Here is a 15,549-nt window from a genome sequence, read left to right on the forward strand (position 1 = left end):
CACCTCATCTTCCAGTTAGGCACTTTACAGCCTTCTGGACTTAACATTGACTTCAACAACTTCAGACCATGAACTCTCTCCTCCATTCCTACCCCACTTTTTCATTCCCCTTTATTCCATATTCATTTTTATTTTTTTAAGTTTTATTAATTTTTTCCCCCACTTATTTTCATTATTATTATTTTTTAAATTTATTTCCATTTTCATTCATTGTTTTATCCCCAGGTTTTAGCCTATTTTCGGTCTTTCTTCCCCCCACCCCATCCCCACGAGGGCCATCTGTCACTTCGCAGAGTGCTTACCCTGGTCCAGCCATTATCACATTTTCCTTTCTTTATGTCATCATTAGCACCTCATTTAGCCAGTACCACCACCATTAACAACTACTTGACCTTTTGTTTATGACATCTTTTGCTATCTCTCCTTTGCCTCAACCTATCAATGGCCTTCCATCCAGCTTCACCGGTCCACCCCCCTTAATCAGTATATATTTCACCACATCTCTACCTTCCTTTAGATCTGAAGAAGAATCAGATGGACTTGAAAAGTTATCTCTGTCTCTCTCTACACAGATGCTGTCAGATCTGCTGAGGTTTTCCAGCATTTTTTGTTTTTGTTAGAGTAGCCAGTGTTGAATTCCATCCTGCAGCACTTGCATCGCTTCAATGGCATTCCGAGATTTCTTCCCTGGAATTTTTAACCTGTTGATTCCCACTGTGTTCTGCTCTGCATTGTACTGATTGCTTTTATTTTCATTCATTTAGATACTATCTGGAAAAGTTTGAAGACTACCCAAAATCAAGGAAAGTTCTGATTCCTCTCATATTTTGACATATAGACATCTGGAAATAACTAGATTAAACTCAGGATACAAGCTTCAGATCAAACCTGATATTTTGAAAATCAAAATTAAAGTTACAAGGGATATTTGACTTGATTGTACGCTTTTTCTAACAGATTTATATGGTTATATATTATAATTGATGACTACTGGTGATAAAAAATAGACATTTTTTTCAATACCCATACACAGTCAAGTGCCAGGTTCTTTCAGTTTTGAGAAACCATCAGATCAATAAAGAACTTCTCACCTACAGTTTGGTCTTGAATTTCCTCAGGAGCTCACAGTGGGAGATTGAAGGAACTGCTGGGTCAGCAGCATAATTGGCTTTACTTTAAATTTAAGTTTTTAACTGACATTTCAGCAATCAGCTCACATTGGTGGTGCCTACTTAGGTCTAGCTGTGATTCGGTGATAACACTGTCACCCCTGAGTCAGAAGATCAAGGAGCTTGAGGACAAATTCTAGGTTAACTCTCCAGTGCAGTACTGAGATCTTTCAGATGCTATAAAAGATTCCAGGGCACATTTTTGAAGACCAGAAGGGTTATCCCTAGTGTTCTGACCAATATCTATACCTCAAACACACCTGAAAAGAAAGGTTATCTCGGTGCTTTTTGTGCAAGCTCGCTGTTTGGAAATTGGCTCCTGCGCTCCCTAAATTACAACAGTGACTACACTATATAAAATATTTCATTCGCTCTCAAGTGATTTAGGATATCTTGAGATCGTGAAACATGCTAAGGAAATTCAAGTCACTGTTTAGATTTTTACTTGCCAGTAGATTAAGTGGTGTACCAGGCAGCACTGATATGGCAGGTTCCATTGAAGTCTGAGAGGCTTTGGTGTACAGAGTTGCTGTCTCTGGGCTCTGCCCCTTTGCCTCCTAAGGGCTGGATGGAGGTTTTTGCCTCTTACAATACAACAGGAAACCCTTTGAAATGGTAGAAACTTGGTGCAATTGGGACTTTACCATTCTCCTCGGGGTTCTGTCAGTTACACACTGAAATCTGCTGATAGACTTACAGAATCCCCACAAATCATAGGCTCACGGTATACAAATTATGTAAATTATTTTTCCATAGAAAGAATTAGCAGGAAAGAGTTGTTTTTGATTTTAATATTTTTAAGCAAATAGTATTCTCAAAGGCATCTAGGTAAAAGATGATTATTGAGCTAAATGGATGTTGTTTATTCATAGATGAGACAAACGGTTATTTCTTAGCTTGTCTTCAGAAAGAAATGAAGAGATTGATTGACTGAATATTTAATTAACTTATGTGGCATTTTTCCTGACCCAAAAAACTTAACAGTCCATGAAGTACTTTTGGGGCAGAATCAGCCATGGGTCAGAATACATTACACTGCACTCTTAACTAAATTAGAGGCTTTACAGGAACCAATCCAAAATTACCCTCAACTTCCAATGGGTTCACTTCTCCCCATTTCACTGAGTCATAGGTTGAAAGCCGTTTCCCTCAGTTTTCTGAGGATCCCTGAACCAACTTTCAGCAGCAAAGTTCACTCCAGCAATTCCTTCTCCAGACCAAATCTCTTAGTGTCTTTAAATTTCCATGGGTTCCTTCTTAAGTCTAGTAAAATTATGACCTGATTGGGGAAATATTCATTGTTTTTGCAATACCATGTGAAGACATGTTGTACTGTTTGAATAAATTAAATCTGATCATAACTGTACATTTTTTAGTATCCTTGCTCTGCATGTTCATTCACTCTGAAATAAAACAGTTCATTGATTCATATCAAACCTCGTCTTTGTTTGATTCACCTTCAGTGTCTGACAAATCACCCATGTGAATGACGTGAATACTCAATTCAGATCACAAGGTGTGCTATTATTACACCTCTGCATTATGTCTAAAATGATACAGAACAGTCAACTCACATAAAAATAGTCTGAACAAGTTAAATAATTTAATTTTAACAGACATTCCCTCTACTCTTGAAGTTTATTCCTAAAACTGTGAAGTATTTTAAAAAAAACTTTTAATGCCCTTTTGTTTAATTTTCTAATTAAATTAATTTACTTTCAATTCCTATACAATATTTTTACTATACAGTATTTTTGAACCTATTTTACCTTACTTATTTTTAATCAGTGATCACTTTATTCCCAACAGTGTCAAAAATCTAGCACATTCTATGTTGTTCAATATAAAGCTTTTGTCTTTATGAAACTATGATTGATATTACTTGACGTGCACTCGTCTTTCATTGCCATTCCAAGCATTCCTGAGAGACTATTACTGGTGGCACAGAGAACTAAAGCAAGTCCACTGTCTATCTGTAAGCTCCGTTGAAGTGACCACATGCTCCATGGTTGATGGCAGAGTGTTGCTGTCATGTGCCTACAAGGTGATGGTGGACTCCTCCACGCTCTGCAACATGTTGAGAAAGTTCCTTGGCAGACAATTCAATTGCATCGAGCAATTGGTGGTGCACAGGAAGCATTTTTCTTCAGAAGACATGGCCACGGAAATGGACAGGGAATGAAAACAGGATCGGTTTCTCAGCTGGGGAATTGCCCCACACCCATTGATTATGATGTAGGCAGCACATTAACTTTGAGCTGCCTGCTAATTTAAATTATTGCAGCATCATCCAGTGCTAGGCAGAGGAGTGGCTGCATGCCCGAGCAAAAGGTGCAAAATTGTGTGAGGCTAGCACAAGTTAAAGCTAGACAACACTTCTTAAAGCCTTTTAAAAGTGAGATGCATTGTGGCTGGAGCAGGTGCTGCAAGTTGTTCTAAAAGCGATTTTGATGTGGTGGCACTCATTAATGGCAGAGGCAGGGCTCCAAGGTTTTCTAATGTTGCCTTGCTGCAGGAGGAGATATGATGGCCAGAATTTTCTCAGGCTTATGGAGGTCCTGCCCACCAGTCAGGGAATTGGCAGAGAACCCTGTCAGTTCTGTGGGGAAAGCCTGATGGAATCAGGTGCCCTTCAGATACTTATGTGGCCACCGGAGGGCCTTCCCCGCCCACCAAGAATTTCCAGCCAATCAGAGGCCGGAACTCCTCATCATGTCAGCCCCAGCGAGAGCAGTGGCTGCAGGTGGTACTGCACCCACCAGAAGCCCTGGATCATTGTGGAACCCCTGGCCAAAGGTGAGTGGGGGAAGGATGACGGTCCCAGCATGGAGATCATGGCAGAAGGGATGACGCTGGGGTGGTCAGAGGCCAGAGGCAAAGGCAGGGGATGGCTTTCAGTGGCCATCCCATGCTCAATGCTGGGTCCCTCGATCAGGCGCAGAGGGACAATGAGGGACCTCCCCCTCTGGGATGCTACTGGTTAACCCAACAGTGTTTGCTGAGTGGCCTTCTGAGGGCACAGGAAAGCTCTGTGGCTCCCATTTAATCCCTGAGCCACCACTAAATTGTAGTGGGCTCAGGGATAATGGGTGCAAATTGGATCATTAATGAGCCTAATTGACATCCCCCCACTGGTGTCAGGCACCCTGCAACAGCCCCTTCCCCCTTAACCTGGGAGGTTTTGCCATTACTGGGAGAATGATACGGGGCCTCTCCCATGTTTAAGTGGGCCCAGTCACCATGTTTCCCAACATGAGAGGCTGCATTAAATACAACCCATAATCTATCCATAGGGGTCTAGGACGCCCTACGACAAACTTTGTGAAAGCAGTGGCAGTTCAACCTCAAGGACCTGGGTGCAGTGCCATTAAAAGTTCAATGATGAGACATGAAGGTAAGTGGATGCTCCTTAAAATACCATACCCTACCAGTAATTAGCCAGAGTACACATAAGCATCACTCTCTGTTAGAGAGAGACAAGTGGTTATATAGCTTGAGGGATACCATTCTGCATCAAGCATGGGACAAGGCAAGGGGGCAGTCCTCCATGAACTACCATAGCCAGCACAGGGATTGAACCCACATCATTAGAATTGCTCTACACCACATACTAGTTATCTAGCTAGCTGAGCTAACCAGCCCACACCATAGACCACTAACTCCACCACTGTCTTCACACACTGCTCAATGCATCACACTCTCAACACTCACCTCCCAACAATTTCCATCAATCTTGACTCATACCTAATATTCACCTCACCGCACACATTTAGCATGCTGTAGACTTCACACCCACATCTCACTGATGGCACATAGTGCCAGCTATTCAACCATGGCTGCCACATCACCCACCATTGTGGCATATGTTTGGAACTTCTCCTTTTACATTCTTATTGCCTACCACCCCTTCATCTCTGACATTGGCTCCCTGTCCCCATAGTGATATTCAATTTAAAATCCTCCCCTTCATCTTCAAGACCCTCCTTGGCCTTGTTCTATCATATCTTTGCCCTTCTGCCTCTTCACTTCTGTCTCTTCCATTAAGATCATTCTTAAATCCTATCTCTTTTCCCAAACTTTTGATCATAACCTTATATCTCTTTATGTGGTTCAGTATCAAATATTTGCGAAGTGCCTTGGAACCACATTAAAGGCGCCATATAAATGTAAATTGTTACTATTGGTTATATCTCTGCAACTTGTGATGGGATGCTTTCCTGAACTAAAGATGCTGTATTACATAGAAATTATAACACAAAAACAGGCCATTCAGCTCAACTGGACTATGTTTGTGTTTATAACCCTACACAAGCCTCCCCCCACTCTGCAAATAGGAAATGTTAGGAAAATAAAACTACAGGAAGAAGATAACTTCAGCCATAACATTGCAAAATCAAAGTGCAATAAAACTAATGAGAAATGGGGAGCAAAAATGAAAAAACAGAATTTAAAAGAAATGAGTTATTTGCCATTTTCTTTATCAAAAGCATTGATTTTTGTTGGCAATGCAGATTTTTAGCCTGGGAATGTCAGTCCCCTCCTCTACTCATCATCCATTTCTAAAATCATCAACTTCCTTTACACTGAAGAGGGAAGGCATCCTGAAGGGGGAGGATTAGTAAGCTTGCGGATGATACAAAGATTGGCCGGGTGGTTAACAGTGAGGTTGAGTGTCTTGGGCTACAAGAAGATATAGACGGGATGGTCAAAATAGGCAGATAAGTGGCAGATGGAATTTAACCCTGGAGTGTGTGAGATGATACACTTTGGAAGGAGTAATTTAACAAGGAAGTATTCAATGAACGGCATGACACTAGGAAATTCTGAGGAACAAAGGGACCTTGGCGTGTGTGTGGGGCATGTTAGTCGGGTGCTGAAAAAGGCATATGAGACACTTGCCTTTATCAATCGAGGCATAGATTACAAAAGTAGGAAGGTCATGTTGGAGTTGTATAGAACCTTGGTGAGGACACAGCTGGAGTCCTGTGTGCAGTTCTGGTCACCACATTATAGGAAGGATGTGATTGCACTGGAGGGGTTGCAGAGGAGATTCACCAGGATGTTGCCTGGGATGAAACATTTAAGTTATGAAGAGAGGTTGGATAGACTTGGGTTGTTTTCATTGGAGCAGAGGAGACTGAGTGGCAACCTGATGGAGGTGTACAAGATTATGAGGGGCATGGACAGGGTGGATAGGGAGCAGCTGTTCCCCTTAGTTGAAGGGTCAGTCATGAGGGGACACAAGTTCAAGGTGAGGGACAGGAGTTTTAGGGGGGATGTTACGAAAAACCTTTTTACCCAGAGGGTGGTGACAGCCTGGAAAGTGCTGCCTGGGAGGGTGGTGGAGGCGGGTTGCCTCCCATCCTTTAAAAAGTACCTGGATGAGCACTTGGCACGTCATGACATTCAAGGCTTTGGGCCACGTGCTGGTAAATGGGGTTAGGTAGGTAGCTCAGGTGTTTTTCACGTGTCAGTGCAGACTTGATGGGCTGAACAGCCTTTTCTGCACTGTGTGATTCTGTGATTCTGTGACTGCATCCCACCTGTGCACTCAATATTCATTCATCACTGAATGCTCAAGGCATGATTTTTGCCATTCCCAAATGAAATAGGCATGGAACAAACATGAGATTTCATATTTTACATCCACCTTTTGAATTAATTGAATTCAAATTAATTTTGAATTCAGTTAGCATGGGGCCTACATGCTGATTGATATTCATTTTCACATTGACTACGGTCAAATAGAACATGGCAGTCAAGGTCACATATTTCAACACCAGCTCAGTGCATTTTGAATATTTATTGCTGTTATATGAAGAAAAACAAATTGAAGCAATCACTGGGGACAGAAAGTTGAAGGAAGTTTATCTATTTCAAATATTAAAATGGCGTAAAATCACATTTAGACTAGGATCTAATGCTGTTGACAGAATTAAGCCAAAATGTCTCAACTAATGGAAATTGCGATGTAGAATTAAGACAACCAAGTGCACACAGCAATGAAGTAACAGTGTAAATTCCTACAGATTTATTCCCATGAGGCCAGCTACCAGCTTGACAGTAACATACAACTGAATAATTTTCACCAGCAAGCAGGTTGGGGACACTAAGCAAACATCTGAAGCTCGTTGATCTTATGAGGCCCAAGGCCCAAAATCTGATGGACCTTGGACTGACCCATTCGAACACAGGGATTGTTTCTTCCACTCAGTTAAGAACCAATTTCAAGGGCGTGGTTCCTTTCCTTGGTTCTATCGTATTCTAAACTAATTGAAACCAAGTCAGCTGGCTGTAATCCTTTTCCTCACTCAACCAATAAAATATTTATAACTCACCACATTGACCAACTCCAATGATTAATGAACCATATGTTAATTTTTTTTGAATCTTGCATTAAATATGAACATTTTGACACCCATTTACTGTCAACACTGGTGAGGCCCATCTATATCTTTGGGACAATTAATATTAGACAGAATTACAGAATTGTTACAGCACAGAAGGAGGCCATTCAGCCCATCTTGTCTGCACCAACTCTCCGAATGAGCAATTCACCCAGTGCCATTCCCCCACCTTCTCCCCATAATCCTGCACATTCTCTCTTTTTATAATTCCCTTTCGAATGCCTCGATTGAACTTGCCTCCAGAACACTCTCTGGCATTGTATTCCAGACACCAAACACTTGCTGCGTGAAAACAATTTTCCTCATATCGTCAGTTACTTTGTGCCCTCCGTTGCACTTTTACTTTTGGATTCGACCTAGTGCCGCTGAAGTTCTAGACTTAGACAAGTCACCGTTTTGAAGCAGACTACATTCTTCACACTATTTGGTGGGAAACAGGATGATGCAATGCTGAGATAGATTTGACTGACAGTGGAATTTCATTACCTGCACCATTCAACCTCCTGATTATGTATGAACATTTCTGTTAGGATAATACCATCACCTCATTTCCCAGCTTCTTTTGCTATAGGTTTCTCTCCTTGCCATGGTTAATAACATTACACATTAACCCATTGATGGGAAATCTTGAGGGCTTCTCTGCTTTTCTATATCTGAACTCCTAATATACTCTTCAAGCTCTGTGGCAGGAACACAAGTTTGGAAAACTAGCCTTATATTACCTATGTTATTTGCTTTAGACTTGCCTTCACATGCATGCCTCAGATCTTGCTTTACAATGTATGTAAGGTACAGGGACAGATCCTAACTCCCAGTATGCCTGCCCATAGCGGTTTTAATTGGTACACTTCATTAGTGTTCTGCTGGGCACTCGAGAAAACTATCCAGCTCATTGCTACCTGCCAGTAGCCGTGGGGAATTCCTGGAGTGACCTGAGAGGGACAATGCAGGGAGGAGCCTATAGGGGAGGTTTAAATTTCCCTTGTACAATTACAATGAACTCTCTGATCCAGCTACAACACTGGCATCTATGCGGCAATCTGGAAAATTGCCCAGGTATGTCCTGTCCACAAAAAGCAGGACAAATCCAACCCAGCCAGTTACTTTCTCATTGGTCTACTCTTGATCATCAGCAAAGTGATGGAAGGGGCCATCAGCAATGCTATCAAGCGGCGCTTGCTTAGCAATAACCTTCTTGCTGCGCGAGTTTGGGTTCTGCCAGGGTCACAAAGTTCCTGACCTCATTACATCCTTGGTTTAAGCATGCACAAAAGAGCTAAACTCCAGAGATGAGGGGAGAGTCACTGCCCTTGACATCAAGCAGCATTTGACCAAGTGTGGCATCAAGAAGCCCTTGCAAAACTGGAGTGAAAAGGAATCGGGGGAAAACTTTCAACTGGTTGGAGTCATACCTAGCACAAAAGAAGATGGTTGTGGTTGTTGGAGGTCAATCATCTCTGTCCCAGGGCAGTACTACAGGAGTTTGTCAGGGTAATGCCTTGGCCTGATCGTCTTCAGCTGCTTCAAAAATGACCTTCCTTCCATCTTAAGGTCAGAAGTAGGGATGTTCGCTGATGATTGCACAATGTTCAGCACCATTCGCTACTCTTCAAATGCTGAAGCAGTCTGGGAACAAATGCAGGAAGACCTAGACAACATTCAGGCTTGGACTGACAAGTGGCAAGTAACATTTGCGCCACACAAGTACCAGGCAACGACCGTCTCCAAAAAGAGAGAATCTAACTATTTCCCCTTGACATGCAATGGTGTTACCATCGCTGAATCCCCCACTATCAACATCCTCTGTAGGGACACTGTGACCTCCATATGCCAGATGATTGGTCCAGAGATTCCCCTAAAACTGTGTAGGTGGCCGCCCCATGCCAAAAGCCCATAAGGTGACAGTGGCCCTGAACTTACTCGCCTCTGGTTCCTTCCAAGGGTCAGCAGGAGATCTATGTGGTGTTTCCCATTCTGCTGCCCACAGCTGTATCAAGCTGGTCACTAACGCTCTATTCAGACAGGTGATGAATGTCATTCATTTCCGGACCGACGACGTCAGCCAGATTGATTGATCCAGAGGCTTCGCTGCAATTGCGGGATTCCCCCGCATCCAGATTGCCATAGATTGCACGCATATAACCATGAAGGCACCAGCAAGTAAGCCGGGTGCCTTCCTCAATAGAAAGGGGTTCCACTCCATCAACATACAGATAGTTAGTGACCACAAGGCACATATTTTGCACCAGGTGCCCTGGCAGCTCCCATGATGCGTACATCCTGCGGCACTCACAGGTACCAAGGCTCTTTGTCGGTTGAGCTGTGTTGGATGGTTGGCTCCTGGGTGACAAAGGCTATCCCCTGAAATGGTGGCTCATGATACTGCTCAGTCACCCAAGGCCGTAAGCGGAGGAGAGGTACAATAGAAGTCATCCCTATACAAGGGTAAGTAATTGAGAGGACCATTGGCCTGCTCAAGATGAGGTTCAGATGCCCGGACCGATCAAGAGGAGCACTGCAATATCCTCCAGAGTGCTTCTTGCTTGTTGTCGTTGTGTGCTGTGTGCCGCACAATCTGGCTCTGGCAAGGAGGGACCCATTGGAGGATGGCGGCAGCAAGGCAGCTCCACAGGCCGCAGAAGACAATTCAAGTGACGGGTCCGACGAGGAGCGGGAGGAGGCCCAGGGTGAGGATGTGGCTGCAGAAGTGAGGAACTTTCCTGGAGGCAAGGAAGCCAGGGAGGCCTTGATTCTCCGTTCTTTCAGCTAGGCATCCAAGGCATGGATTTAAAGTGAGGACAAGGATAACGCCATCTTACTGATCTTCCCTGATGAGGCCATCCTGTCACCCACAGGTCAAGCAAGCTCTGAAATAAAATTTGCAGCCCTTCCCCTGTGTCACATGCAACTCCCAGTCCCATCACCTCTGAAATTCATTAGTCACATTCAAGCCATCACACATAATGAGACATTTATATGGTGGTTTCAAAAAAACAGATTATACAGAACACACGTTTCAAAGAAAGTTACTTCACCTATGACAACACCTCTTTTGTTCAAAATGACTTAAACTTTCATTTGCGAGTGCTGCGTCTTGGTGCCCCCACCTCGATGGCTGCGGCATTAGAGGCCGTCTGCTAATGCTGATGTCCTGCTGACCCTGATGACCTTGGCTGACATCCTCTGGCTGCTGGAGACTATGCGGGTGCTGCCTGAGAGGTAGCATCCAGTGCCATGGCTAGGCACTCCTCAGTCATTGCAGCCTCATCAGATAGTACAGGCACTGGCAGAGGGATGTGGGAGCTGCTGCCTTCATCTGGACAGCCCTGAGAGGAGCCCGCAGATGCAACATGAAGCCCGTCTGCCAGTGTGAGGTTGGTTTGAACCACCCTGCTTACCATTAATGGATGGGCACCTAGCAGAGAGACTAAGTGCCTCATCCATCTCTCACACTGGCTGTAACCTGCTGAGGTCATTGCCAGTGTGTGGGCTTGCAGATCCAAGTGCAGCCCCAGAAACCCCTGATTATGTTCCTGGAGCTGCCTCTCCTGGAGAGTTACCACTCTGTCAATGGAGGAGGCTGGATGCTGGGAGCTCCGAGTCAACACAGTGCTCACGCGCTGCATGGACTCCCCCAAGACAAAGATTATTGCATGCAAGCCCCCAGGGATCTCTACCAGATCTTCATGTGCATCCCGCTGGACATCCAGCATCTTCTGCTTGATGGATGACTCCAGGAACTCATCATCCACCTCAGACTCAGCATGGTCCTGGTTTCCAGCAATCCTCCAACTGTTGGCACCCTGGGAACTCTCTGCCTCCGCCAGCTCCTCATATGAGTGTGATGTGCCTTTACCACTGTGCACTACCAACGGAGCAGACATGCTATTGCCCACTAACGTGCCTGTATCTGCACTGGTGCTTGGTGCAGAGAGAGGTTGTGATGCGGATCCATCGGTCAGTGGCTCCTCCTCCGATGTAAAGTGGGGGGTCCTCAGGGTCTGCAGCATGTCGTGAGTTTGGCACATCTGAGGGAGGAAAAGAAAAAGTTACGAACATCATTACAAAGTGACTGTGCGTGCACGACGGTTGCTTGTCACAAAGGACAACTGCCTCACTGAGGCATTGTGATTGGACAAGCAATGGGTACTCTGAATTTGAACTTCTCATTCGAAATGCCACGACCCTACCTTTCTTGCACGCTCCCCCAGTCTCTCCTCTGTCCACTGGGCTCTTACTGTCCTCCGAGACCCTTGCCTCTTCCCGACTTTTGGATCTTGTTCCTTGCTCGCATTCCGTGTCCAGGATGTCCATCTCAATCTTGGAGAGGATCAGGATGTTAGGCACCCCATCATCCATTTGAGCATGCTCCAAAAATTATGGCTTCTCTTCTCTGTACAGACAAAAGTGAATTCATTAGTCAATTCTCAACCTGCAACCATACCAGCCTCGCCCTCCCCAACCCCCAGGAGAACCAGCTTGAAATGCACACCTCACCCTTCTATATACCCAAGGCAAGCAGACACATCTCCCAGCCTTGGCCGGCACAGGGACATGTGCCATTTCGCATTCTTCATCTCACACCCCTGAGTGCCATGATGAATGGCCACCTTCCTAGGTGACCATCTCTTGCCCATCCTGCAGCATCAGAATATCATGCCGGGCACTCAATGCCTCCACGAGAGTGCGCAGGCGCTCATCAGAGAATTGAGGCCGAATGCCCACCGTCATTGCCCTCCCGCCTGGCATGCCCAGCGGGTTTTGAGGCCTTAACTACTGCCAGATATTAGACTCTCTCCTAGGCAGCTCCCTGAGGATCTTCACCAACTCCTGGCAATCTTCAGGGAGCTGCCTGTGCAGTTTTTAAACCCACTCTTGGGTCCCCATTGGACCCAGCACCGCCTTGTTCCTGCCACGCTTCTGCCAGAAGCACTACGCCAATGCCCTTAATTGGCTAGCCAGTGTGAAATTGTGTGCCTGTTGTGATTGTGACTGGAATCGGATATTGCGTCCACCTCTGGGCTTGCCGGTCATGCACACACAATGTGCACAAAATTGAAGTCCTAAACTCTAGTAGCCACAGCATTTATCTAACTGGTTCAGTTGAGTTTCTGGTTAATGGTGATCCCAAGATCTTGATGGTAGGGAATTTGGCAATACTAATGCTGTTGAATGTCAAGGAGGCCATAAAATGGAGGCAAGATCATTGATGAAGAAGTTGATAGGATCCTGCTTCCTTCTTGAGAAACATCTGCAGCAATGCCCTGGGGCTGATATAATTGGCCTTCAACAACCACAACCAGCTTCCTTTGTGTCAGGAAGATTACAGCCACTGGAGAACTTTCTCCTTGATCCCCATGGACTTCAATGTTACTAGGGTTAAATGCTGCCTTGATGTCAAGGACAGTCATTCTCAACTCACCTCTGCTATTCAGTTCTTATGTTCATGTTTGGAGCAAGTCTGGAATGAGGTGGGGAGACAAATCAACTTGGCAGAACCAAATTTGAGCTGAGCAGCTTATTGGTGTCTAAGAAGCATTTGATAACAATGTTGATGACCTTCTAATCTCTGTAGCTCATTTCCACATTCATAAAGCTAACAGTTTGGTTTTTTTTGGCTATCCGGTAGATGGAATGTACTTCTGTTGAATTTGACCTCAGAAAGCTTGAATGCTGATCTCAAAATATATTTTTGGCTTGAATGTCTTAACAAACAGCAGCAGTGTCAAGAAGAGGATCAATGTCTCATTCTGTTGAACCTTTAAACACCAAGTGTTGCTCCAAGCCACAAAAAATGTCAAAAGCTAGGACCTTTATTGATCATTAATCTTTCTAATTATCATTGAGTAGAAAATCATACTATCATATTTTACAGCTTAAAGGAGAGTAAAGTGAATGCCTGATATAAGAACATGAATGAGTCATTCAGCTACTCCAGCCAGTTCCACCAATCAATTTTTTAATGTGTTCGTGGGATGTGGTCATTGCTAGACCAGCGTTTATTGCTTATCTCTAATTGCCCTTGAGAAGGTGGTGGTGAGCCACCTTGAACCGCTGCAGTCCATGTGATGTAGGTATATATAGTGGGGAAGGCATTTCAGGACTTTGATCCGGCAACAGTGAAGAAGCAGTGATATATCTCCAAGTCAGGAAGATGAATGACTTGGAGAGGAACTTGCAGGCTTTTGGTCCCATGCATCTAACGCCCTTGCTCTTCTGGTCAGTAGAGGATGCAGGTTCACAAGGTGCTGTCGAAGAAGCCTTGGTGAGTTGCTATAGTGCATCTTGCAGATGTACATGGCGCAGCCATGGTGCGCCGGTGGTGGATGAGTGAATATTTAAGGTGGCAAATGGGGTGCCAACCAAACAGGCTTCTTTTCTTGGATTGTGTTGAGCTTCTTGAGTGCTGTTGGAGCTGCACCCATCCAGGAAAGTTAGGTCATGGCTTATCTGCATTCTAATTTCATTTATTGGTTCCATAGCCAAGAAATTTGGAGGTGTGGTATTGAAATTTGCAAATGATATATCAAATTGAGGGAGTATAGCTAATAACATGGAGAACTGCACTAGAATACAGCAAGATGAAAACAAGCTTACAGGGTTGGAGGATAAATGACAAATGAAATTCAACATAGGGAAGTGTGAAGTGGTAAGGTTTGGTAGGCAGTATAAAGAGGCCACTTTTTTTTGGAAAGTATGATACTAACTGGGTATCTGGGAAAACAGAAGTAAATTGTTAAGAAGTAGCAAAACAAACTGATAAAACCATGAAGAGTACAAGCAAAATATTGGGGTTTATTTCTAGAGAAATAGAATCCAAAACCAATAAGGTAACATGAAACTTATGTGCAGTCTTGATGAGACCATATTAGGTGTCGTTCTAGGGTAGACATTCATCAGCACCTCATTGATGCAAACCCAACACGTGGCCCAAACCAGGAGGCTGACCTGAAATCAGGTCTCAGGCCTCATTTAAATCAACAGTTCTCAAACTTTTTTGTCAGTGGACCTCCTAGACCAGGTAAAAGGTCCCATGGGCCACCTGCTGTCCACTCATTTTTGCTTGTTAATACAAAACAGTGATTAATTAAATATCTTAAATAAATTCATGCCAGAAACAAAAGAATGGGCATTTTCATATTACAGTATAAACATTAATACAAAAGAACACCTTTATTTGAAACATTCTAAGATGTTATAAAATCATCACAATAATCTGAGAAACTGATGCTTACATTAAAGCTATATTAATCAAATAAAACCAACAGTAATATAAATCTTGCTTATAAAACTACATTGTTCTGAATTGCACTTATGACCACTCGTTTGTAGGACTAACGTGAGAGATATTTCCAAAAGCTGGCAGAGGCACAAAGGGCCGAATGGTTTCCTCCTGTTTGGTGTGATCCCATGCAAAGGCGATCAGAAGATTCAGTAATTGCTGCAGTTTGAGAGTGCGTAACCCATTAACTCTTAAATGAGCAAATATTAATGAAAGTGCCAGGCGCTCCTTGGGGGGTGCAACTTCTGAAGGTGTAAAAATGTAAATATTTAACTTAATTAAAATTCTCTTACAGGCGTTATAGATTTTCAGAAAACTCGCTTGTGAGGACATTCTTCGACTGTCCAAACCAACATTTCCTTGTGTACATAGGTGACCAAATGAACTGATAAACGCCTGTTTGCTTATTTGCAATTTACAGAGGAAATCAATGGGATGGGCTTTTGGTCTCTGTTATAATCGCCAAAAATGCATCCATTTAAAGGTTGGGAAAGCAAAGTTTGTGGTTTATTAATTCTGGTGTCCAGACGGTCAAAGGTTCCTGACAGTTGTGAATTATTTATCTTTTGGAAGTTCATTTTGTGGAACTGCTCGAAAGACAATCGCAAATCGGTGCATTGAAGGTGGAACTGCAAGTTTAGCGAAGATACTACTCCCTTGAGTGATGTGCTCCCAATGCAATGGAAACGCC

General features: G+C 43.8%; 1 protein-coding gene across 3 annotated transcripts in view; it reads left to right on the forward strand.

The window, feature by feature from the left end:
- The window catches only part of LOC121272315 (3-oxo-5-alpha-steroid 4-dehydrogenase 2-like), a 30,288-nt gene extending 27,683 nt beyond the window's left edge, over positions 1–2,605 (forward strand). For all 3 annotated transcript variants that reach the window (XM_041178940.1, XM_041178923.1, XM_041178931.1), the window contains one exon: positions 765–2,605. In XM_041178940.1, coding sequence (XP_041034874.1) covers positions 765–831 — 67 coding nt within the window. In that variant the 3' untranslated portion in view covers positions 832–2,605. The remainder of the gene's footprint in view (positions 1–764) is intronic.
- The last annotated feature ends 12,944 nt before the right edge of the window (positions 2,606–15,549 follow it).

Source organism: Carcharodon carcharias, chromosome 2, assembly GCF_017639515.1.
Source record: "Carcharodon carcharias isolate sCarCar2 chromosome 2, sCarCar2.pri, whole genome shotgun sequence".
NCBI lineage: Eukaryota > Metazoa > Chordata > Chondrichthyes > Lamniformes > Lamnidae > Carcharodon > Carcharodon carcharias.